Source organism: Hyla sarda, chromosome 3 (assembly GCF_029499605.1).
Source record: "Hyla sarda isolate aHylSar1 chromosome 3, aHylSar1.hap1, whole genome shotgun sequence".
NCBI lineage: Eukaryota > Metazoa > Chordata > Amphibia > Anura > Hylidae > Hyla > Hyla sarda.
This window is the reverse complement of record NC_079191.1, coordinates 184,579,420-184,604,984: the sequence shown is the minus strand read 5'-3', so window position 1 is coordinate 184,604,984 and position 25,565 is coordinate 184,579,420. Positions and strand designations below refer to the sequence as shown.

The 25,565-nt window shown below is 42.2% G+C and overlaps 1 protein-coding gene across 3 annotated transcripts in view; it reads left to right on the top strand.

Moving 5' to 3' along the window:
• Positions 1-25,565, top strand: part of CSMD1 (CUB and Sushi multiple domains 1) — a 1,887,231-nt gene that overhangs the window by 1,436,021 nt on the left and 425,645 nt on the right. For all 3 annotated transcript variants that reach the window (XM_056565713.1, XM_056565712.1, XM_056565715.1), the window contains exon 24: positions 21,919-22,110. In XM_056565713.1, coding sequence (XP_056421688.1) covers positions 21,919-22,110 — 192 coding nt within the window. The remainder of the gene's footprint in view (positions 1-21,918; positions 22,111-25,565) is intronic.

Below are 25,565 nucleotides of genomic sequence, written 5' to 3'. Positions count from 1 at the left end.
AAGCGAAGGATGTCTCCTCCACTTCTTGGCTGGGCAGTAGCTGCTGACTGTCCTCTAGTACATCATCCTCACTAAACAGTGGAGCTGAACCCACAGCATATGATACTTCTGTGGGGGAGGGAACAGCATAGGACAGAGGCAATGGGTGGACAGGGACTGCTCCTGGGCCATGCAAACTAAGGGTTGTGTCTGAGGAACCCACTCACTATAGACTGGTTGTGTCAGATGTCACTTGTGATGAAGTGGATGACCGTGTTAACCAATCAATGACAGCAGAGGGGTTGCTGGTCGAGTCACGATCGCTAGCTGATAACGGGAGCTCAGGTCTCTCGCTGCGACTCCTGCTGCCACACGCCTCTAGTCTGTTGCGACCTCTGCCTGATGAATTTAGTCCTCTGCCACTCCTCTGTGCATGTCCTGGCACTTCTCTGCCTGACATACTTAGTGCGTATATGAGGGGTGGACAATGTGCTCCACTAAACTTAAAACAGTATTTGTATACAACAACAGCGGGTGTGTACTTTTAGCTTGCCTTTCACAGTATCTAGGCACTTAACTCCTTAAGGACTCAGCCCATTTTCACTTTAAGGACCTGGACATTTTTTGCACATCTGACCACTGTAGATTTAATCATTAATAACTCTGGGATGCTTTTACTTTTCATTCTGATTTCGAGATTGTTTTCTACTTTATGTTAGTGGTAAAATTTTCTCGATACTTGCATCATTTCTTGGTAAAAAAAAATGCTAAATTTTAGGAAAAATGTGAACATTTTGCATTGTTTTTTACTTTGAAACTCTCTGCTTATAAGGAAAATGGACATCCCAAATAAATTATATATTGATTTACATACACAATGGGGGACATTTACTAAACTAGTCTATTCTGGGTATGCCTATAGACCAGCGTATGTGGTAGTCTCCTGTCTATTGAGCTCCTAATTTATCAAAGGTCTCACAGCCCTTGATAAATTCTGTGCTCAGACTTCAGGGTCTACAGCTTAAACTGCATTTAGACCTGCTCCAACATGGTCTGACATTTCAGCGTATTTTGGGCAGATGCGACTTGTCGCACAAAAGTCGCACTTGATAAATTCAGCACCAATGCATTTTCCAATGCATTTCCATGTAAAATAGACTTGCATGCATCATGTTCTAAAAATCCTCTAGAGCAAAAGTCGCTGAAAAGTCGCACATATTCAGACTGCGACTTTCTGTGAGACAAATTTAGACAGGAAATACCAGTCTAAATCCTTTGATAAATCTCCCCCAATATGTCTACTTTATCATTGCATTGCAATTGCATTTGAGGGGTGTTAATATTAGAAATTCCCCATAAATGACCCCATTATAAAAGCTGCACCCCTCAAAGTATTCAAAATGACATTCAGTAAGTGTTTTAACCCTTTAGGTGTTTCACAGGAACAGCAGCAAAGTGAAGGAGAAAATTCAAAATTTTCATATTTTACACTTGCATGTTCTTGTAGACCAAGTTTTTAAATTTTTACAAAGGTTAAAAGGAGAGAAATCACCCTAAAATTTGTAACCTAATTTCTCTCGAGTAAGGAAATATCTCATATGTGGATGTTAAATGCTCTATTTGTGCACTAGGGAAGGAGCGACAATGGGATTTTGGAGAGTGAGTTTTTCTGAAATGGTTTTTTGGGGGGATGTCACATTTAGTAAGTCCCTATCGTTGCTAGAACACAAAAAAAATACCCCACATGGCATAATATTTTGGAAACTACACCCTTCAAGGAACATAACAAGGGGTCAATTGAGCCTTAATACCCCACAGGTGTTTGACGACTTTTCGTTAAAGTTGGATGTGTAAATGAATTTTTTTTTTCACTAAAATGCTTGTTTTTCTCCAAATTTTACATTTTTACAAGGGGTAATAGGGGAAAATGTCCCCCAAAATTTGTAACCCCATCTCTTCTGAGTATGGAAATTCCCCATGTGTGGATGTCAAGTGCACTGCGGGCATACTGCAATGCTCAGAAGAGGAGTCACATGGCTTTTAAAAAGAAAATTTTGCTGAAATGGCTTTTGGGGGGCATGCCACATTTATTAAGCCCCTATGGTGCCAGAACAGCAAAAAATATATATAAATAAATAAAACATATGGCATACTATTTTGAAAACTACACTTCTTAAAGGGGTATTTCAGGCAAAACCTTTTTTATGTGTATCAACTGGCTCTGGAAAGTTAAACAGGTTTACAAATTACTTCTATTAAAAAATCTTAATCCTTCCAATAGTTATTAGCTTATGAAGTTTTCTGTCTAACTGCTCAATGATGATGTCACGTCCCGGGAGCTTTGCATGATGGGATAATATCCCCATAGGAACTGCACAGCTCCTGGAACGTGAGTCATCAGAGAGCAGTGAGACAGAAAACAACAACTCAACTTCAGAAGCTAATAACTATTGGAAGGATTAAGATTTTTTAATAGAAGTAATTTACAAATCTGTTTAACTTTCCGGAGCCAGTTGATATATATAAAAAAAAGTTTTGGCCTGGAATACCCCTTTAACCCCTTCCCGCTATTGGACGTATGCATACGTCCAGGCGAATTACACGTTCGCGCAAATGGACGTATGCATACGTCCAAGCGATCTCCTGCTCTGCCGCGGGCAGCGCAGGAGATCGCGGGTGGGACTCAGCTGTCAATCACAGCCGGAGTCCCACCGCAGCTGCCGGGGCCGCGATCGCGCCGGTCCCGGCAGCATTAACCCCATAGATGCCGTGATCAGTCTGATCACGGCATCTATGGTGTTTGCAGGGGGAGCGCTCTCCCCCTGCCCATCAATCGCGGCGCCGCGATAAAATAAGGGGGATCGGGGGTGTCCAAGACACCCTCGATCCCCCTTGAAGAGATAGGAGTGAGGTGGCAGGGTTGCCACCCCTCCTATCCCTGCTATTGATCGGCGGAGCGGCCGACCAATAGCAGACTGGGGGCGGGGGGGTTAAAGTTCGGTTCCCCGCGCTATGCCCGCCCATCGGTGTCCGGGCACAGCGGGGGGAACCGTGCAGTAGCGGCGGCGGCGGCGATCACTTACCCGGCGGCGGCGGCGGCTGTGATCACGGCGGCGGTGGAGGTAAGTATGACGCCGCGTGTGCAGAGTCTGTTGCCTAGCAACATCTGCAGGGCGACAGTTTAGAGAGTGGTCTCTAAACTGTCGCCCTCCAGATGTTGCAAAACTACAACTCCCACCATGCCTTGACAGCTGTTTGCTGTGTTGGCATGCTGGGAGTTGTAGTTTTGCAAGATTTAGAGGGGTTCAGGCTAGAGATCACTGACAGTGGTCTCTAAACTGTAGCCCTCCAGATATTACAAAACTACAACTCCCAGCATGCTCAGACAGCAGTTTGCTGTCTTAGCATGCTGAGATTTGTAGTTTTGCAACATCTGGAGGGCCACAGTTTAGAGACCACTGTCAGTGATCTCCAGCCTGAACCCCTCTAAATCTTGCAAAACTACAACTCCCAGCATTCAGGAACAGCAAATGGCTGTCTCGGCATGCTGGGAGTTGTACTTGCGTGCATCCAGCTGTTGCATAACTACATCTCCCAGCATTCTCTTTGGCAATCAGTACATGCTGAGAGTTGTAGTTCTGCAACAGCTGGAGGCACACTGGTTGGGAAATACCGAGTTAGGTAATAGGTTCTATTACCCAACTCAGTATTTTCCAGTGTGCCTCCAGCTGTTGCAAAACTACAACTCCCAGCATGCACGTTCTGTCAGTGCATGCTGGGAGTTGTAGTTTTGCCCCCCCCCCCCCTCCCATGTGAATGTACAGGTTACATTCACACTGGCGGCGGATTACAGTGAATTCCCTGCTTCAGGTTTGAGCTGCAGCAGCCGCAGCTCAAACTCCTAGCGGGAGACTCAGTGTAATCCGCCGTCAGTGTGAATGTAACCTAAAAACACTACACTACACTAACATAAAATAAAGAGTAAAACACTACATATACACACGTACACTGCCCCCCCCACCACCACCCCTTCCCCCCCAATAAAAATGAAAAACGTATCCTACAGCAGTGTTTCCAAAACGGAACCTCCAGCTGTTGCAAAACAAAAACTCCCAGCATTTCCGGACAGCCATTGACTGTCCAAGCATGCTGGGAGTTTAGCAACAGCTGGAGGCACCCTGTTTGGGAATCACTGGCTTAGAATACCCCTATGTCCACCCCTATGCAAATCCCTAATTTGGGCCTCAAATGCACATGGCGCTCTCACTTTGGAGCCCTGGCGTATTTCAAGGCAACAGTTTAGGGCCACATATGGGGTATCGCCGTACTCGGGAGAAATTGCCTAACAAATTTTGGGGGGCTTTTTCTCCTTTTACCCCTTATGAAAAGGTAAAGTTGGGGTCTACACCAGCATGTTAGTGTAAAAAAAAAAACATTTTTGTACACTAACATACTGGTGTTGCCCCATACTTTAAAATTTCACAAGCGGTAAAAGAAAAAAAGCCTCCAAAGTTTGTAACGCATTTTCTCCTGAGGACGGAGATACCCCATATGTGGGCGCAAAGTGTTCTGGGGGCGCACAACAAGGCTCAGAAGGGAGAGTGCACCATGTAAATTTGAGGTCTAAATTGGTGATTTGCACAGGGGTGGCTGATTTTACAGTGGTTCTGACATAAGTGCAAAACAATAAATACCCACATGTGACCCCATTTTGGAAACTACACCCCTCACGGAATGTAACAAGGGGTACAGTGAGCATTTATACCCCACAGGTGTCTGACAGATCTTTGAAACAGGGGTCTGTGAAAATGAAAAATAAAATTTTTAATTTACACAGCCCACTGTTCCAAAGATACGTCAAATGCCAGTGGGGTGTAAATTCTCCCTGCACCCCTTATTACCTTCCGTGAGGGGTGTAGTTTTAAAAATGGGGTCACATGTGGGGGGTCCACTGTTCTGGCACCGCGGGGGGCTTTGGAAATGCACATGGCCAAATTCTCTCTCCAAAAGCTCAATGATGCTCCTTCTCTTCTGAGCATTGTAGTTCGCCCCCAGTGCACTTCACGTCCACTTATTGGGTATTTCCATACTCAGAAGAGATGGGGTTACAAATTTTGGGGGGTATTTTCTGCTATTATCCCTTGTAAAAATGTAAAATTTGGGGGAAAACAAGCATTTTAGTGTAAAAAAAATATATTTTTTTTTACATATGCAAAAGTCGTGAAACACCTGTGGGGTATTAAGGTTCACTTTACCCCTTGTTACGTTCCCCAAGGGGTCTAGTTTCCAAAATGGTATGCCATGTGTTTTTTTTTTTCTGTCCTGGCACCATAGGTGCTTCCTAAATGCGGCATGCCCCCAGAGAAAAATTTGCTTCCAAAAAGCCAAATGTGACTCCTTCTCTTCTGAGACCTGTAGTGCGCCAGCAGAGCACTTTTCATCCCCATATTGGGTGTCTTCTGAATCGGGAGAAATTGGGCTTCAAATGTTGGGGGGTATTTTCTGCTATTACCTTTTTTAAAAATGTTAAATTTTTGCTAAACCAAGCATTTTTGGTAAAAAAAAAATTATTTTTTTTACATATGCAAAAGTCGTGAAACACCTGTGGGGTATTAAGGTTCACTTTATCCCTTGTTACGTTCCTCAAGGAGTCTAGTTTCCAAAATGGTATGCCATGTCGGTTTTTTTTGCTGTCCTGGCACCATAGGGGCTTCCTAAATGCGACATGCCCCCCGAGCAAAATTTGCTCTCAAAAAGCCAAATATGACTCCTTCTCTTCTGAGCATTGTAGTTCGCCCGTAATGCACTTCAGGTCAACTTATGGGGTACCTCCATACTCAGAAGACATGGGGTTACAAATTTTGGGGGGTATTTTCTGCTATTAACCCTTGCAAAAATGTGAAATTTGGGGGGAAACACACATTTTAGTGAAATTTTTTTTTTTTTTTTTACATATGCAAAAGTCATGAAACACCTGTGGGGTATTAAGGCTCACTTAATTCCTTTTTACGTTCCTCAAGGGGTCTAGTTTCCAAAATGGTATGCCATGTTTTTTTTATTTGCTGTTTTGGCACCATAGGGGCTTCCTAAATGCAACATGCCCCCAAAAAACCATTTCAGAAAAACGTACTCTCCAAAATCCCCTTGTCGCTCCTTCGCTTCTGAGCCCTCTACTGCGCCCGCCGAACAATTTACATAGACATATGAGGTATGTGCTTACTCGAGAGAAATTGGGCTACAAATTCAAGTATAAATTTTATCCTTTTACCCCTTGTAAAAATTCAAAAATTGGGTCTACAAGAACATGCAAGTGTAAAAAATGAAGATTTTGAATTTTCTCCTTCACTTTGCTGCTTTTACCGTGAAACACCTAAAGGGTTAAAACACTTACTGAATGTCATTTTGAATACTTTGGGGGGTGCAGTTTTTGTAATGGGGTCATTTATGGGGTATTTCTAATATGAAGACCCTTCAAATCCACTTCAAACCTGAACTGGTCCATGAAAAATAGCGAGTTTGAAAATTTTGTGAAAAATTGTAAAATTGCTGCTGAACTTTGAAGCCCTCTGGTGTCTTCCAAAAGTAAAAACATGTCAATTTTATGATTAAAATATAAAGTAGACATATTGTATATGTGAATCCAAAAAAAATAATATTTGGAATATCAATTTTCCTTACAAACAGAGAGCTTCAAAGTTAGAAAAATGCAAAATTTTCAATTTTTTCATCAAATTTTGGGATTTTTCACCAAGAAAGGATGCAAGTTACCACAAAAATTTACCACTATGTTAAAGTAGAATATGTCACGAAAAAACAATCTCGGAATCAGATTGATAAGTAAAAGCATTCCAGAGTTATTAATGTTTAAAGTGACAGTGGTCAGATGTGCAAAAAAGGGCTGCGTCCTAGAGGTGAAAATGGGCTGTGTCCTTAAGGGGTTAAGGAACGTAAGAAGTCGGGGGCCTTTTGCATTTACAAAGCCCTCAGTGGTGCCAGAATAGTGGACCCCCCCCCCATTGGACCCCATTTTGGAAACTGCACCCCTCAAAGAATTTAATAATGGGTGCAGTAAGCATTTACACCTTACTGGCATTTGACATATCTTTGGAACAGTGGGCTGAGCAAATGAAAAATTACATTTTTTATTTTCATGGACCACTGTTCCAAAAATGTTTCAGACACCCGTGGGGTGTAAATGCTCACTTTACCCCTTATTGCATTACGTGATGGATGTAGTTTCCAAAATAAGGTCACATATGGGGGGGGGGGTCCATTGTTCTGGCACTATGGGAGCTTTGTGAACACACGTGGCCTTCAATTCCGGACAAATTTTCCCTCCAAAAGCCCAATGGCGCTCCTTCTCTTATGAGCATTGTAGTTCGACGTCCACACATGGGGTATGTTCTTACTCAGAAGAAATGTGGTTATAAATTTTCGGGGCCTTTTTTCCTATTTTCCCTTGTGAAAATGAAAAATTTAGGGTAACACCAGCATTTTAGTTAGACATTTTTTTTTTCCCATCCAACTTTAACAAAAATTTGTCAAACACCTGTGGAGTGTTAAGGCTCACTATACCCCTTGTTACGTTGCGTGGGGGGTGTAGTTTCCAAAATGGGGTCACATGTGGGTATTTACTTTTTTGCGTTTGTCAGCTGTTGCAAAACTACAACTCCCAACATGCACTGACAGACTGTGCATGCTGGGAGTTGTACTTTTGTAATAGCTGGAGGTACACTGGTTAGAAAACCTTCAGTTAGGTTCTGTTACCTAACTCAGTATTTTCCAACCAGTGTGCCTCCAGCCGTTGCAAAACTACAACTCCCAGCATGTACTGATTGCCCTCCAGATGTTGCAAAACTCCCAGCATGCATATACAGCTGTTTGATGTTTGAGCACGCTGGGAGATGTAGTTATACAACAGCTGGAGGTATGTAACTATAACTCCCAGCATGGCGAGACAGCCGTTAGCTGTTCGTGCATCCTGGGAGTTGTAATTTTGCAAGATCAAGAGGGGCACAGTGATCTCCAAACTGTAGCTATTCCAGCTGTTGCAAAGCTACAAATCCCAGCATGCCCAAACATCAAACAGCTGTCTGGACATGCTGGGAGATGTAGTTTTGCAACATGTGGAGGGCTACAGTTTAGACACCACTGTATAGTGGTCTCCAAACTGTAGCCCTCGAGACATTACTAGGCATCAACTCACCGGCTTCCGTAGTCGCAGAATCGCCGCACCAGGGAGAGGATCAGTTCCTCTGTTCTGCCCGGACAACAGTCAGTAGGCAGAGCAGGTGAGCCGAACTTTAACCCCCTAATCTGCTATTGTTTGGTCATTTCTGACTGACCAATAGCATGAATAGGAGGGTTTTCACCCCAGCCACCTGCCATAGATATCAACCTGCCATAGGACCAACATTCCCACGGGTGTACAGGCATGCCCTGGGACCTTAAGTATCAGGGCTTTGGAGCATACCTTTACTCCCTGGGTCCCTAAGTGGTTAAGACTTTAACAGGAGCAAAATAGTACACCACCTAGATGTACGTATGTTGTATGCACCTATGAGGGGAGGGCAATGGGCTCCACTATGCTTCAAACAGTATTTGTCTAAAGCACCAGCAAGTGTGTACTTTTGGCTGGCCTTTCACAGTATCTAGGCCCTTAAGACTTTAACAGGAACAAAATAGTACACCACTTCGATGTACGTATAAAGGGGCGCCTGTGTGGATGATGACGTGAGCCGTGTCAGGGAGCGGAGTCTAAGGTGCCGCTGGTTTTCACCAGAGCCCACCGCAAAGCGATGGCACCCAGGTTGCTACCCTTGGAACGACTTGTCTACACAGGTAGCTTGGAGGTGGTGTGTCACAGAAAGAGACTGGCAGGATATGGCAAGATGGCAGTAGGTCAGGGCAGGTAATAGGTGCAGGGGAGGTAAGGTAGCAATGGCACAAGGTAACCAAAGATCTTCACTATGGCACAAGGTAACCAAAGATCCAGCAAAGAACCAAGGGAGAAGCTGATATTTAAGGACAGGGGACAGGTGTAGACACTTGATTAACCCCTTAAGGACTGAGCCCTTTTTCACCTTAAGGACTCAGCCATTTTTTGCAATTCTGACCACTGTCACTTTAAACATTAATAACTCTGGAATGCTTTTAGTTATCAATCTGATTCCGAGATTGTTTTTTCGTGACATATTCTACTTTAACTTAGTGGTAAAATTTTGTGGTAACTTGCATCCTTTCTTGGTGAAAAATCCCAAAATTTGATGAAAAATTTGAAAATTTTGCATTTTTCTAACTGTGAAGCTCTCTGCTTGTAAGGAAAATGGATATTCAAAATAATTTTTTTTTTATTCACATATACAATATGTCTACTTTATGTTTGCATCATAAAATTGATGAGTTTTTACTTTTGGAAGACACCAGAGGGCTTCAAAGTTCCGCAGCAATTTTCCAATTTTTCACAACATTTTGAAACTCGCTTTTTTTCAGGGACCAGTTCAGGTTTGAAGTGGATTTGAAGGGCCTTCATATTAGAAATACCCCATAAATGACCCCATTATAAAAACTGCACCCCCCAAAGTATTCAAAATGACATTCAGTCAGCGTTTTAACCCTTTAGGTGTTTCACAGGAATAGCAGCAAAGTGAAGGAGAAAATTCACAATCTTCATTTTTTACACTCGCATGTTTTTGTAGACCCAATTTTTGAATTTTTGCAAGGGGTAAAAAGGAGAAAATTTTTACTTGTATTTGAAACCCAATTTCTCTCGAGTAAGCACATACCTCATATGTCTATGTTAATTGTTCGGCGGGCGCAGTAGAGGGCTCAGAAGGGAAGGAGCGACAAATGGTTTTTGGGGGGCATGTCACATTTAGGAAGCCCCTATGGTGCCAGAACAGCAACAAAAAACACATGGCATACCATTTTGGAAACTAGACCCCTCGGGGAACATAACAAGGGGTAAAGTAAACCTTAATACCCCACAGGTGATTCACAACTTTTGCATACGTAAAAAAAAAAAAAAAAAATTCCCTAAAATGCTAGGTTTCCCAAAAAATTTACATTTTTACAAAGGGTTAAAGCAGAAAATACCCCCCAAAATTTGAAGCCCAATTTCTCCCGATTCAGAAAACACCCCATATGGGGGTGAAAAGTGCTCTGCTGGCGCACTACAGGTCTCAGAAGAGAAGGAGTCACATTTGGCTTTTTTGAAGGAAATTTTGCTCTGGGGGCATGCCGCATTTAGGAAGCCCCTATGGTGCCAGGACAGCAAAAAACCCCACATGGCATACCATTTTGGAAACGAGACCCCTTGGGGAACGTAACAAGGGGTAAAGTGAACCTTAATACCCCACAGGTGATTCACAACTTTTGCATACGTAAAAAAAAAAAAAAAAAAAAAATTCCCTAAAATGCTTGGTTTCCCAAAAAATTTACATTTTTACAAAGGGTTAAAGCAGAAAATACCGCCCAAAATTTGAAGCCTAATTTCTCCCGATTCAGAAAACGCCCCATATGGGGGTGAAAAGTGCTCTGCTGGCGCACTACAGGTCTCAGAGGAGAAGGAGTCACATTTGGCTTTTTGAAAGCAAATTTTGCTCTGGGGGCATGCCGCATTTAGGAAGCCCCTATGGTGCCAGGACAGCAAAAAAAAAAAAAACATGGCATACCATTTTGGAAACTAGACCCCTCGGGGAACGTAACAAGGGGTTAAGTGAACCTTAATACCCCACAGGTGTTTCACGACTTTTGCATATGTAAAAAAAATAATTTTTTTTTTACCTAAAATGCCTCTTTTCCCAAAAATTTTACATTTTTAAAAAGGGTAAAAGCAGAAAATACCCCCCAAAATTTGTAACACAATTTCTCCCGAGTACGGCGATACCCCATATGTGACCCTAAACTGTTGCCTTGAAATACGACAGGGCTCCAAAGTGAGAGCGCCATGCGCATTTGAGGCCTAAATTAGGGACTTGCATAGGGGAGGATATAGGGGTATTCTACGCCAGTGATTCCCAAACAGGGTGCCTCCAGCTGTTGTAAAACTCCCAGCATGCCTGGACAGTCAGTGGCTATCTGGCAATACTGGGAGTAGTTGTTTTGCAACCGCTGGAGGCTCCGTTTTGGAAACCGTGGTGTACCAGACGTTTTTCATTTTTATTGGGGAGGGGAGGGGGGTTGTATAGGGGTATGTGTATACGTAGTGTTTTTTACTTTTTATTGTGTGTTAGTGTAGTGTTTTTAGGGTACAGTCGCACGGGCGGGGGTTCACAGTAGTTTCTCGCTGGCAGTTTGAGCTGCGGCAGAAATTTTGCCGCACCTCAAACTTGCAGCTGGATACTTACTGTAATCCTCCGCCCATGTGAGTGTACCCTGTACGTTCACATTGGGGGGGGACATCCAGCTGTTGCAAAACTACAACTCCCAGCATGTACGGTCTATCAGTGCATGCTGGGAGTTGTAGTTTTGCAACAGCTGGAGGCACACTGGTTGTGAAACACAGAGTTTGGTAACAAACTCAGTGTTTTGCAACCAGTGTGCCTTCAGCTGTTGCAAAAGCTACAACCCCCAGCATGTACGGACAGCGGAAGGGCATGCTGGGTCTTGTAGTTATGCAACAGCTGGAGGCATACTACTTTGGCTGGGGATGCTGGGGACTGTAGTTATGCAACAGCTGGAGACACACTGGTTTGCTACATAACTCAGTGTGCCTTCAGCTGTTGCAAAACTACAACTCCCAGCAGTCACCGACAGCCAACGGGCATGCTGGGAGTTGTAGTTATGCAACCAGCAGATGCACTACTACAACTCCCAGCATGCACTTTAGCTGTTGGTGCAAGCTGGGAGTTGTAGTTACACAACAGCTGAAGGTACACTTTTCCATAGAACAAATGTGCCTCCAGCTGTTGCAAAACTACAAGTCCCAGCATGCCCATAAGGGCATGCTGGGAGTTGTGGTGGTCTGCCTCCTGCTGTTGCATAACTACAGCTCCCAGCATGCCCTTTTTGCATGCTGGGAGCTGTTGCTAAGCAACAGCAGGAGGCTGTCACTCACCTCCAACGATCCTCGCCGCATAGGTCAGTCCCTCGTCGTCTGCGCCGCGGCCGTCGCTCCTGGGGCCCCGATCCCAACATTGACGCCGGGGATCGGGGTCCCCAGCACCTGGGGTGCACGTCCCCCACCTGCTCACGTCCTCCGGAAGAGGGGCGGAGCGGGTTGCGGGAGTGACACCCGCAGCAGGCGCCCTGATTGGTCGGCCGGTAATCCGGCCGACGAATCAGGGCGATCGTGAGGTGGCACCAGTGCCACCTCACCCCTGCAGGCTCTGGCTGTTCGGGGCCGTCGGAGACGGCCCCGAACAGCCTGTAATTCCGGGTCACCGGGTCACTGGAGACCCGATTGACCCGGAATCTGCCGCAGATCGCTGGACTGAATTGTCCAGCGATCTGCGGCCATCGCCGACATGGGGGGGCATAATGACCCCCCTGGGCGATATGCCCCGATGCCTGCTGAATGATTTCAGCAGGCATCGGGCACCGGCTCCCCTCCGGCTAGCGGCGGGGGGCCGGGATTTGACAGGACGTACTCAAACGTCCTGAGTCCTTAAGGACTCGGAAAAGGGGACGTTTGAGTACGTCCTGCATCCTTAAGGGGTTAAGTGCGCACTGGCCCTTTAAGTGAAAGAGCTCCGCTGTGTGCACACCCTAGGAGGCAGGGGCACAGGTGCTGGGCCTGCGAGGACATGGAGAGGCGGAAGATGAGGGAGGTGTGTGACGGGCTGGAATTCGCATGCGGGCATGTCCCGCGATGCGAATCCCAGCTTGGCCAGCAGTGGGGACATAAGCAGAGAGCATAAGCATGTGTTACAGTACGTATGTAGTATGCACTTATGAGGGGAGGGCAATGCGCTTCAGTGTGCTTAAAGCAGTATTTGTGTAAAACACCTCCAGGTGTGTACTTATGGCTGGCCTTTCACAGTATCTAGGTCCTTAAGACTTTAACAGGAACAAAATAGTACACCACTGAGGTGTTCATATGTGGTATGCACTTATGAGGGGAGGACAATGCGCTCCACTACGCTTAAAACAGTATTTGTGTACAACACCAGCAGGTGTGTACTTTTGCCTGGCCTTTCACAGTATCTAAGCCCTTAAGACTTTAACAGCAACAAAATAGTACACCACTTAGATGTACGTATGTGGTATGCCCTTATGTGGGGAGGACAATGCGCTCAAGTACGCTTAAAACAGTATTTGTGTACAACACCAGCAGTACACACCAGTGCTGCAGCACACAGTCGCTGTGTACTACACCCAAAATTGCATTTTTTCTCTCAATCTCACTCCCTTTCTTATCAGTGCTTCTAGGCTGGATTTTGGCTTGAGGTAAATCACTACTGTAAAAAAGCATTTCTGTGCAACACACTGCTCTCTGTCATTCTCTGTAATAGATTGCTGATGTGACTGGGAGGTGAATCGTTGCTGTAAAAATGCTTTACTGTGCAACACCCAGTGCTCTCTGTCCCTCTTTCTGTGCAACAGAACACTGATGTGACTGGGAGGTGAATCGCTGCTGGAAAAATGCTTTTCTGTGCAACACACAGCGCTGTCTGTCCCTCTTTCTCTCTCTACAATAAAAGGCTGAAGGGACTGGCCACAGATGGGAGCCGATCATATTGGGCTGTGGTTTCACAGGGGTGTCTGGCTACTGATAGGCTGCATCCTGCATGTGATTCAGGGTCATCCCACCTACCCTTGTTCCTGCCTTTTCAGGATTCCTAGCCCAATGTCTGTACATGTGGATCCGCCATTTTAGATGCCCAGGAGCCTGGACCGCACTAAATGGAGTTTAATGAAGCAATGTGCATGATTGAATCGGGCGATATTCGCATTCATTGTGTCGTGCGGTAATAACTCAATTATGAATTATGAATTACGGTCATAAAAATTATTAATTATGAAAAATTCAAAATTATTAAAAATATAAAAATTATGACCTGGTGAATTGTAGACAAAGCTAATCAATACAATTCACATCTGAGTCCGACTATTTCCTCAGATATTATAAATTTATTTTTATGACAGGATGACATTAATGCTTAATGATGTAGTTTTGCAATATACAATAATACACAGGTATTATAAAGTATGCAGATTTATTGGTTATAAGATTATAAACATAAATGAGTAATAAACACAATTATATATTCAAATGGATATCAATTAGATATTAGTAAACAGTACAAGATTGTTAATTGAATACATTTAGTAGAACAATACAAGTGAGTATTTAGTAACTTGTTACAATAAACAAAAGTTACCAGGTTCGAATATCATATAAGAAAAAGGTTACATATCACTCTATTCAGAGGAACCTCATGATATTAAAATGGGCAATATCTAATCATTAGACATCAATATTTGGAATGCTAGATACATTCTTCTAACCGACTACAAATCACTTGACTCCAAGAATGGGGAAATCCAGAAGGATATATACATGGAGGAACTATGATATACTCCCCCCCCCCCCCATTCTGGACTATATTCTATACATGACTTTGGTAAGATATTAAGACAATTAGCAGAGATATGTGATCTTGCTCTATATTTTAAGAGGATGAACTTGAAACAAGTTTCCTGTGTGGGAAATATAGTTATAACACTTAGCTTGGGAATTATCTTGAGATCAATATGTCTAAGCAATTATTTCATGCTTTGATAGATTATGCGTCTTGATTCTTCTGCAGATAGAATGAAGTCTCACAATATCCTAAAACTATAATCTCAATATCGAGATAATTAATTATTTTATTTTATTAATTTATTCGCCAATCTAAATGATATAATTCCATCCTCATTTTTGCAATTAGTCTTAATTAAATGGAATACCATTTTTGTGTTTCTTACCAAAACTTTGTATGAACCTTACTTCTGCTCTGAGGAACACTGAACGGTCCATCTCATCGTCAGGGACAGCCATTGGGTTGGTACTGTTTGATCAGTCCGACTGTCAGGGATCTTACATGGCTTTCATGGCTTCCATCTTGTGGATCTCTTTGTCTTTGTGTTCTCTAGAGTACAGCCCTCAGCACAGAGAGTCTCCTGTCTCCAGTTCCCAGTTAGAGCAGTTCAGACTTCAGTATCAAACTTCAGTATATCTTCAGTATTCAGTATACAAAACTTCCTAACGTCTGGTTTACCAATCTTTTTAATTAGTTAGACACACCCTCCTAAATTGGAATTCCCCAATGAATGTAGGTTGGGCATTTACATATGGTAATGACTATGACATCACTATACTACGCAGAATGCATTGAGCACAACACCCATAATGCCTTTCCTGTGTTGTAATATCACCTTCCCATCCACTAGGGGTTGCTATTGCATAAGCAATTAGCATCATTACCATTAAGGGTTAACTTGTCAATAATTGGTCTTAAACCAACATTCCACACTTTGAAATGTGGAGCACTAGATTATCAAACAGGGATTGACATCTGTAAGTAATCAAACCCTGGATTCTCATAGACAAAGAGTCTCCAATTAGACATTTTAACTTATTGAAGAGATAAGAGTTTGATGTAGGTCTCTTTCACAGAAGTGTGAATGTTTTAGTGAATGTAACCAGACCCCTTATCAGTCTCTTGTCTAAACACCATAAATAAGCAGAAGATACAAGCAGCATTGTACTCCCAGACTGACATTTATACAGAGAAGGATTTTAGAGTTCATTTTGGTCTATGTCAGAACATACACAAAATGGCTGACATCATGCTCTTATGCTATAAAGCATATTAAACATAGTGATTCATTTTTGGGGCTCAATCAGCTGTAATTAGCACGACAATTGCAAATCAAATTTTTCCGGAAATTTGTAACAAATTTGGATTCGTCAGATTCGATTTGCTCAGCCCTAATATTAATACCTATTATTTAGATTACTGTGGACTTAAGTCAGAATTAGTGGAGACTAAGCTTTACATATGAAATCTCTTCATTAGCTTCAGGAGGAGGTATAAATATTTCTTAGTCTTAACATGAACCAAATTGAAGATTATTTTCCAGACTGACAAATGGATGTCCATGCTACATTGATTTATATATGGTGGTACCTTTGCATTCTATGGATATGCTTAAAGAGAACCAATCAGCAGATTTTACCATAAATAATGCTTGGCAATACGTTATATGTGTTAACATTGTTATCCTCACCATCCCTGTTTTTGCCCCCAAGAATGGTGAAGATATTAAGTTATAAAGCTACCCCCCCCCCCCCCCGGGCAGGGACTTCTGCCTACTAGCACGCATTACTCCCCATTGCTCTGGCCATGGCCCCGCCCCATTGGCTTGATTGACAGCTTGCATCATTGCATCATTGCTTTGCTCCCTAAGCAGTCAGAGAGCAGTGGCGCGAGCCGTCAATCAAGATGAGGGGACGGGACCATGGCCGGAGCGACAGGTCCTGGTAAGTAAAAGTCTCCACCCAGGGGACTACTTGTGGGGTGGCCAGGAGGGGCTTTAAAACTTAATATCTTCACATCCATTGGGGCAAAAACGTTTGGTTCCTTTTAACCCCTTTAGGACCAAGCCGATTTTCACCGTAAGCACCAGGCCAATTATTTTTTTTTGCATTTTTGTTTTTTCCTCCTCGCTTTCTAAAATCCATAACTCTTTCAGTAGGGACATATTAGGGTTATAGGTTGAACTTGATGGACTCTGGTCTTTTTAAAATCTTATGAACTATTTTACTATGTTTATATTTCCATCTACAGAACCATATAAGGGCTTGTTTTTGCGTGACCAATTGTACTTTGTAATGAAACCTCTCATTTTACCATAAAATGTGCGGTGAACTAAAAAAAATATTTTTTAGGGAGGAAATTAAATGAAAACCACAATTTTGTACATTTTTCAGGGTTTCGTTTTCACACTGTACAATTTACGGTAAAAATTACATGTTTTCTTTATTCTGTGGGCCAATATGATTAAAATGATACCCCTTGGCAAGAAACTTTTATATTTTTGTGCCACTTTAAAAAAAAATCTAAAACTAATCATTTTTCCGTATATAGGGCAGTATGAGGGCTCATTTTTTGTGCTGTCATCTGTAGTTTTTAGCGATACTCCATTTGCATATATAAAACCTTTAGATAATTTTTTTATACATTTTTTGGGAATAAAATGTGCCAAAAAAGCTGTATTTTTGGACTTTTTTATTTTTTACGTTTACGCCGTTCACCGTACGGGATTATTAACATGATATTTTCATAGTTAAGACATTTACGCACGCGGCAATACCAAATATGTTTATAAAAAATAAATTACGCTTTTTGGGGGTAAAATAGGAAAAACAGACAATTTAAATTTTTTGGGGGGAGCGGATTTTACACTTTTTTGTTACTTTTTATTTTTAAATTTTTCAACTTTTTTTTTCACTTTTTATGTCTCCATAGGGGGCTATCTATAGCAATCATTTGAGCATAGGACATAGCACTGGTCAGTATCATCGGCGATCTTTTGCTCTGGTCTGCTCAATCTCAGACCAGAGCAGGAGACGCCGGGAGACGGAAGGAGACAGGTGAGGGGAACTCCGTACGCTATTACAAATGATCCGACCGGATCCAATCATCTATTTTAACATGTGTATTGCCGCAGATGTGGTGATCTGTACTGATCACGGCATTTGAGGGGTTAATGGCAGACATCCGCGCGATCGCGGATGTCGACCATTACCGGCTGGTCCCGGCGGGTCCTGGCAGGTACCGGCTGCTAAGGGGCTAGAACACTGCCCACACTGATCTTTTAGATTGATTTTTGTTATCCCATAGGATAACATAGATTAATGATTATGCCGTTTGACTGCTCATGCCTGGATCTCAGGCACTGAGCAGTCATTTGGCAATCGGACACCAGGAGGCAGTTAGGGGGACCCTCCTCTTGTCCTACAGCTGTTCAGGACTCCGCAATTTCACCATGTTGGTCCCGAACAGCCCACTACGCTAGCCGGGGGTAGTTCAGTTTCACTTTAGACATGGTGATCAACTTTGAACGACGCATCTAAAGGGTTAATAGTGTGCGGCACTGTGACCAGTGCCGCATGCTGTTAGCCACGGGTCCCAGCGATTGTTAGAGGCCGGTCCCGACCCGCTATGACGCGGGCCACACCGTGGCCCCACATTATAGAATGGGAGCGGACTCAGGGCGTACAGGTACGCCCTTGGTCTTTAACAGGTTAAAAATATTTTTTGAAAAATTAAAGTAAAAACTTCTAAACTATATGATATAGTTTGAACACAACTTTATCGGTCTTCAGTCAATGACTAACACAAATAGAGAAACATAGCCGCACATCCACCAGATTGTTAGTATACATTTTGATTAAAAAGTACAAGCCCACTTGCCACATCAAGGCCACCTAGTCATTGTGGGTCCCTAACCTAACAATGACATAGCGCCGGATGGCGACCACTGCCTCCGAGAGACTATGCCCACAGGGGGAATTACCCAGTGGCCAGGCAGCCCCACTGCCACATGGCCAAGCCCCTGGCTCTGGCCCGCACCACCCCACAGACAAAGCATCACAGAAACAATGGCCACCACAGAGAACCACACCAGTGTGAAACCTACTATGTGCTCCCTGCCAGAGGGCTAGAAGAATGTTAGGAGGAAACCCTCATGCAGTCTCCTGCTAATTAAAAACACCTGGGCCGCATGGGTGGAGTTCTGGCCATGGAAGGAAGGAGAGACTACAAATGTACAACACAAATAGAGAAACATAGCCGCAAATCCACTATTTGTATTTTGATCTACTTGCTTCTCAGCATCCTTTTTTTTTTACTTGGTCTGCACTCGGACCTCCCCCTCAGCACAGCCCTATATAACTTAGCAGGGAGCTGCACAGGGCCCCTTCCTTTCTGTCAGACTCCCAGTTTGACTGGGAGCACATGGTAAGTGAGCTTTTACAACTTGTTCACACTGGTGCTGTGCGGCGTTCATTGCTGCCGCAGGACTGTGTCTATGGGGAGGCACGGCCCTGGGACTGGTTTGAGTCTCATTGGGGCTGCTCTGCCAGTGGGTCTTCCCCCTGTGTGCACTGGTGTTGCGGAGGTGGTGGTCACTTCCCGGTGCTACGCAATTTTATGCTAAGGACATTAGGGACCCACTTCTTACAGATGGCCGTGACGTGGCTAATGGGCTTGCACTTCATGATAATAAAGTACACTAACAACCTGTTAGTTTAATAAATGTTGCTGAGAAGCATTAGATCATTGTGCATGTTGTAGATGTGCGACCATGTCTGTTTTCTCTATTTGAATTCACTTCAGTCAATGACTGATGCCCAATGGTGTTGCTAGCAACCTACACATTGGGATTATGTGGTGCACAGCAATGCAATCCATATAAGAAAGTCTGCTAAGCAGATGCCGAAGAAGCATTTTATGACGATCATGAAAGGGTTAATTCCATGAGACATACAAGCAAAGAAAAGTGAATAAGCTGTTGGATAAAATCCATACCTAATGTGTCATAGATTATGTTTTAACTTGTGAAGAATAATTATACCTGGACATTTTCTTTCAGAACTTTTCTGCCGGATAAAACAATTTCATGGCAAGAATTGTACAATGAATATAATCTGATTAATTCCTTATCTGATCATTGTCAAAGCCATTTTTATTCTGCATGTATTACGCAGTAATGCTCATTAAATTATTGGAATTCTCTAACAAATAATTACCTTTCACAAAATCGCTGTTAAATTATAGTGACGAATAATTGCCCAAGATAATTGTAATGTTGGTGACAGCTGTCAGCCACAACAGACGGAAGGATTTCATGGCAATTCTAAAGTTTTGGAACTTTTGAATCTGATAAAGTATATAAATATGGAAGTAGACAAAGAATTATTCTGTGAGGAGAAAAACTATATTTACTTTTGTCTCTGTTATTTGCCCTGCGCTTCTAATATTCTATTGTGAGGCTTACTAAGCATTGCAATAGATTGTTAAACATTTTGTAAGGCTATTGCACACAGGCATCACATATTACTTTACTAAAATCATATTTACTGAGAAAAGGGTACATAACATGATGTCACTTATTTGCTAACTGACCTTTAAAGGTTATGTATTGATAACAAAATGTCATTAGATACTAGGTGGTAATCCCTACAGGGCAAAATCAGTATCGGGGCACCTACTATGTGACATTTAGAAAACTGGTTGGTTATAAGGTGACAGAGGGGCTTTTTGGCCTCTTGGGGCAGCAGTTCCTGGGTGCATCTGCTACCTCTGCTTTCCCCATAGTTATGCCCTTTTTTTATATATACATTGGTACTAATCCTAGTGATTTTAATGCACATACATTTACTACTAAAGGTCATATTACTCAAGGGCATTAAATGCTTAAAATACCTTGGGGAATCCCGGAAAACTATGCAATTGCCTTGAAAAGGGAAATGCATTAAAGTAGTGTTGATCTAAGAATGACAACCACAATGTCTACATCCCAATAACCGCTGTATCCCAGTGACAATGATTATATAAGGCATCCATATTGTTACTATTAATGTGTGTTCTGTAAGCCTATCAGAAAGTGATTGTGCACACAGTGTGTATAAAAACTGGTGTTTTTTCAGGCAGATAAATAAGTGACATGTCACTATTCTCTATAATAGTACAAGATATATAGTACCTTATAACAGTACCATCCATACTGTCATGCAAACAGTGATAACAACAGTTCACCCATAGCAGCCACAATGCCCCTTAACAATGACAGCTATAGTATAAACAGAAAAGCCTGGTATATTGGTTCCATCAGAGCCAGCTTCATTACCCCATGAATGCCTACTGAGAAGAAGTTATTTAGAAACTCCCTCTATGTGGATGAAGCTATTTGTGTTTTCTCCTAATGTAGATTTGAATGTAGAATGGCAAGAATTATAATCTCCATCTAGACTCCTGGGGTATTAAGCAAGAAACAGAGGGCACAAGCTTCCGTTAGTGGGAGGGCAACCTGAGCAATTGCCAAGTGCCTTCATTACCAAGATACCAGGTAGCGAGGAGTGGGGAGGCAGCTACAGGTACATTGCATGCATTTAGCTGCCATTTACAAAAAAATAGGCCAGCCAAAAAAACTTACTGTATCTGCAAGGACCTGCCACGCTCTTGCTGAACAGTGTGCACTCATGAGGAGAAGGAGGTTATAGGGAAAATCAATGGGGGGAGGACTGTGGAAGGAAGGTGAGGAGACCAGCTTATTTTGTAGGCATAAGAGGCCGTATATGGAGGCATATGGAGCGGTATATAAAAGACGGGGGAATAGATATTACTATGTAGGGGGACATAGGGAACAATATATTTGAGACAAGCTGCCATAGGGAGTAGTATATGGGGGGGGGGGGCAGACAAAGCAGTGTCTATATATGAGACTGAAGAAGTCAAGGGAAACAGGACATGGGTGGTACCATATGAAACAGAATATGAGAGAAAGGAGACCATAGTAAGCAGCATATGTGGGAGAGCTGCCATTGGGAGCAGTATTTGGGAGGCGTAGGAGGCAGTATATGAGAGGTAGGAGGCAATTGAAAGCAGTATATGGGGGGGGAGCAGTGTGTAGAGAGGAGGAATCTATTGGTCAGATATGATGTCTGTACCCCACAATTCTAAGTCATCATCAATACACCAAATAGGTGAAAAGTCCATTAAATTACAACAGTCGAGATGCAGCACAGATCAGGCCAAGTGACCCAATTTGCCCAGGGCCACAATTAGCCTAAAATCTGTTCTACGCATGACTTTGGTGCTATAATTGCTGCTAATGTATGTTTCTTAATTTTTTAGTGATTATATTAGAACAACCATCATATCCTTATATTAACATGCATTTTTTTTATTCCTTTTATAATATTGTCATTCTAATTTTTTGCAGGTTTTGAACTCATAAAATGTGAAGACCCAGGAATACCAAATTATGGTTATAAGATACGTGATGAGGGTCACTTTGCTGATACAACTATTATGTATAGTTGCAATCCTGGATATACAATGCATGGGAGCAGTATTTTGACATGTCTAAGTGGTGATCGGAGAGTGTGGAATAAGCCTCTGCCAACATGCACTGGTAATATTGTGTTGATGTATACTTTTGTTTTATGTTTTTAAGAGGTCTTGTAAATAGTGTAGAAAAATTGTCTAAATTCTATGGTAAAACGTGGTACAGATGACCCAGTGCAACAGAACATTTTGTGTAATCTTCAGCTAAAAACATAGAATTCATAAATTTAAACCTTACATTTTATATGTAGATCTCATACACATCAACAATTATGCAGCTTACAAATACTGCAGTACTTATCCTGCATTGGTGCATTGTAATAGCCTTTATTATTATCCAGAGGTGAATTTATAATTATATTCTATGTAACTATTAAGCCACAAACAGTTTTTAGAGGATCTACTGTATAAAGTTCTGTTCACACAATTCCACTAGCAGTACTTTTTTTTTATTTATTTATTTTTCATTTTTGCCAAATTCATGGTAAAACTCAATTTTGGGAAATAAAAGTAAACAAACAAATCTTCACTACAGAATATGAACACAACTCATAAAGTGGTTATATAGTTTTTCTTATAACAGAATGCTTTATTGTACCTCATGGAAATACTATTTCAGGGTGCAAATAAGCAGAGCAAGTTCTGTTTACACATTGAGCCAGCAAGAAATGTTGGGAGATGTCAGCTCTGAAACATGGAACACAAGGTTTAACATCAGGATCTTTAGACAACAAATAATATAATATGTTTACAAGTTCACTTAGCAACCATATTGTTTTATACAAAGCAATTTATAATGGCCTATGTTTACTTAATAAAATGCAATGCTCAAGAGCTATGAATTGAGGAAGGAATATTGAATAGTATTTAACGTGGTAATGTATACATTTATGAATGAACTAGCTGAGTACCCGGTGCTGCCTGGTTTTTCCTACCTCATCCTTGTGGGGGAGGAAAAGCAACAAAGGAGGACGCTTTTGTCCTCATATTCCATCCCTACATCCTGACCCAATATCCTCTCCTTATATCCCGACCCCAAATCCCCTCCTCATATTCCGACCTCACATCCTGTCCTCATATTTTGTTCTCATATCTTGACCCCATATCCCATCCCTATATCCTGTCCTCATACCTGACCTCATATGCCATCCTCATATCCCGTTCCCATATCCCATCTCCATATCCTGGCCTCATATCCCATCCCTATATCCCGTCCCTATATCCCTACCTCATATAACGACCTCATATCCCGTCCCCATATCCCATCTCCATATCCTGGCCTCATATGCCAACCTCATATCCCTTCCTCATATATTCCTCAATAAAAGGAGTGTGGCTTAAAAGGTGGGCGTGTGAGATGGGGCATGGCATGCAGGGAGGGTGTGGCTTACCAGCCAGACTGACACATTCACCAGGAGAAGCAGAGCGGATCTTGTGGAGTAAGGCACCAAAAGTCCTATATTCTTGCATGGGACTTAAAACAAAAACCACATCCTTCACATACGGGGGCAGGTTAGAGGTTTATTTAACTATTATACATTTTTATTTGAAATATAAGTAACATGTGACCAAGTATTATTGAAATATCTCCAGCTGTTTAGAAGTTATGCAGCAACATATATTTCCCTTAGACTTGTATGGGACTTTAAATAAAAACCCCGACTATCGCAAATGGGAGTGGGTTAGGGTTAAATTACCTAACCTATGTTTGTTGTGTTCGTTGTTGACATATAAGTAACATGTGTGCAAAGTTTCATGTAAATATCTTTAGCGGTTTGGAAGGGATGCTGGAACATACACACACATATGTACATGCACACACACACACACACACACACACGTTGAGTTTTATATATATACTAGCGCAGTACCCGGTGTTGCCTGATTTTTCCTTCCTAATCCTTGTTGGGGAGGAATATAAACAAAGGAAGAAGCTTTGGACTTCACATACCATCCTCACATATTGTTGTCATATCCCAACCCCATATCCCGTCCTCCTATCCCGACCTCCTATCCCGTCATCATATCTTGACCTCATATCCCATCCTCCTATCCTGACCTCCTATTCCATCCTTCTATCCCATCCTCCTATCCCGACCTCTTATCTTGACCTCATATCTCGTCCTCCAATCTCGAACTCCTGTCTCGACCTCCTATCCTGACCTCCTATCCCGTCCTCCTATGTCGATCTCGTCCTCCTATCTCGACCTCCTATCACGACCTCCTATCCAGATCTCCTATCCCGACCTCCTATCCAGTCCATCTATCTTGTCCTCCTATCCCGACCTCCTATCCCAACCCGTAATATGTGTACCAGGTATTGAAATATCTCCAGCCGTACGGAAGTTATGTGGGAACATGCATTCCCTATTGATTTGCATGGGACTTTAAACGAAAACCCCAACCCTCACAAATGGGGGTAGTTAAGGGTTAAATTAACTATCCTACATTTTAAGTGGACATATTAGTAACATGTGACCAAGTATTATCGAAATATCTCCAACCGTTTCAAAGTTATGCGGTAACATATATTTCCCATAGAGTTGTATAGGACTTTAAACATAAACCCCGCCCCTGGCAAATTGGGGTGAGTAAGGGTTAAATCACCTATCCTATGTTTTTTGTAGGCATATAAGTAATGTGTGCCAAGTTTCATGTTAATATCTTTAGCTATTTGGATGTGATGCTGTAACATACACACACACATACATACATACATACATGCACATGTTGAGTTTTATACATATAGATGTAGATTATGAATTTAGAAGGTGAGTTAAATCAGATAAATTGTTAGGCTGAGTTCACATATGTCCGTTATCCAGCATAGGTGAACTCAACCTAGAACATCCATCAGTTGTCATCAATTGTATCGCATCCAGCGTCCATTGTTCGTGGACGCCGGACAGGGGAACACAGCAAGCTCTGTGTTTAACCATCTGACGTCAAAATTGAGACACTGGATGATTGTGAACTGTCCCATTTAAATGAATGGGATCAGTTCTAGCATCAGTTTCCCTCGGATGCATGCTGGAGGGAAACTGTGCCGGACACCAGACATATGTGAACTCAGCCTTATAAAGCCATTTTCACCACAGTTTTGCAATATTTAGCCTTCCATTGTACATACTTGTTTTTTCATTTTTCTGTATGTGTTTGTAATTATTTTTTTTATGTATCTTTATTATCATATTTCTTATTTGCAATACTTAGAATAAACATTTTCTACAGCTTTTCAATAGAGAAGAATGGGATTTGGGACCAATACCAGAAATAAAAAGATAATTTGCCTAAGTTATCTAGCACATGCTTTAGCAGAATAAAATTATTCTTAAATACAAAAAAAAAAAAAAAAAAAAGGGTCAAAAGCACTATGTATAACATAAGCCTTATTGCTGAGTTTCTGAGCATTGTTTGCTTCTAGATATTACTTTAAAGGGAAAGTATCATCAGAAAATAACTTAAAGGGGTACTCCAGACCTAAGACATCTTATCCCCCATCCAAAGGATAGGGGATAAGAT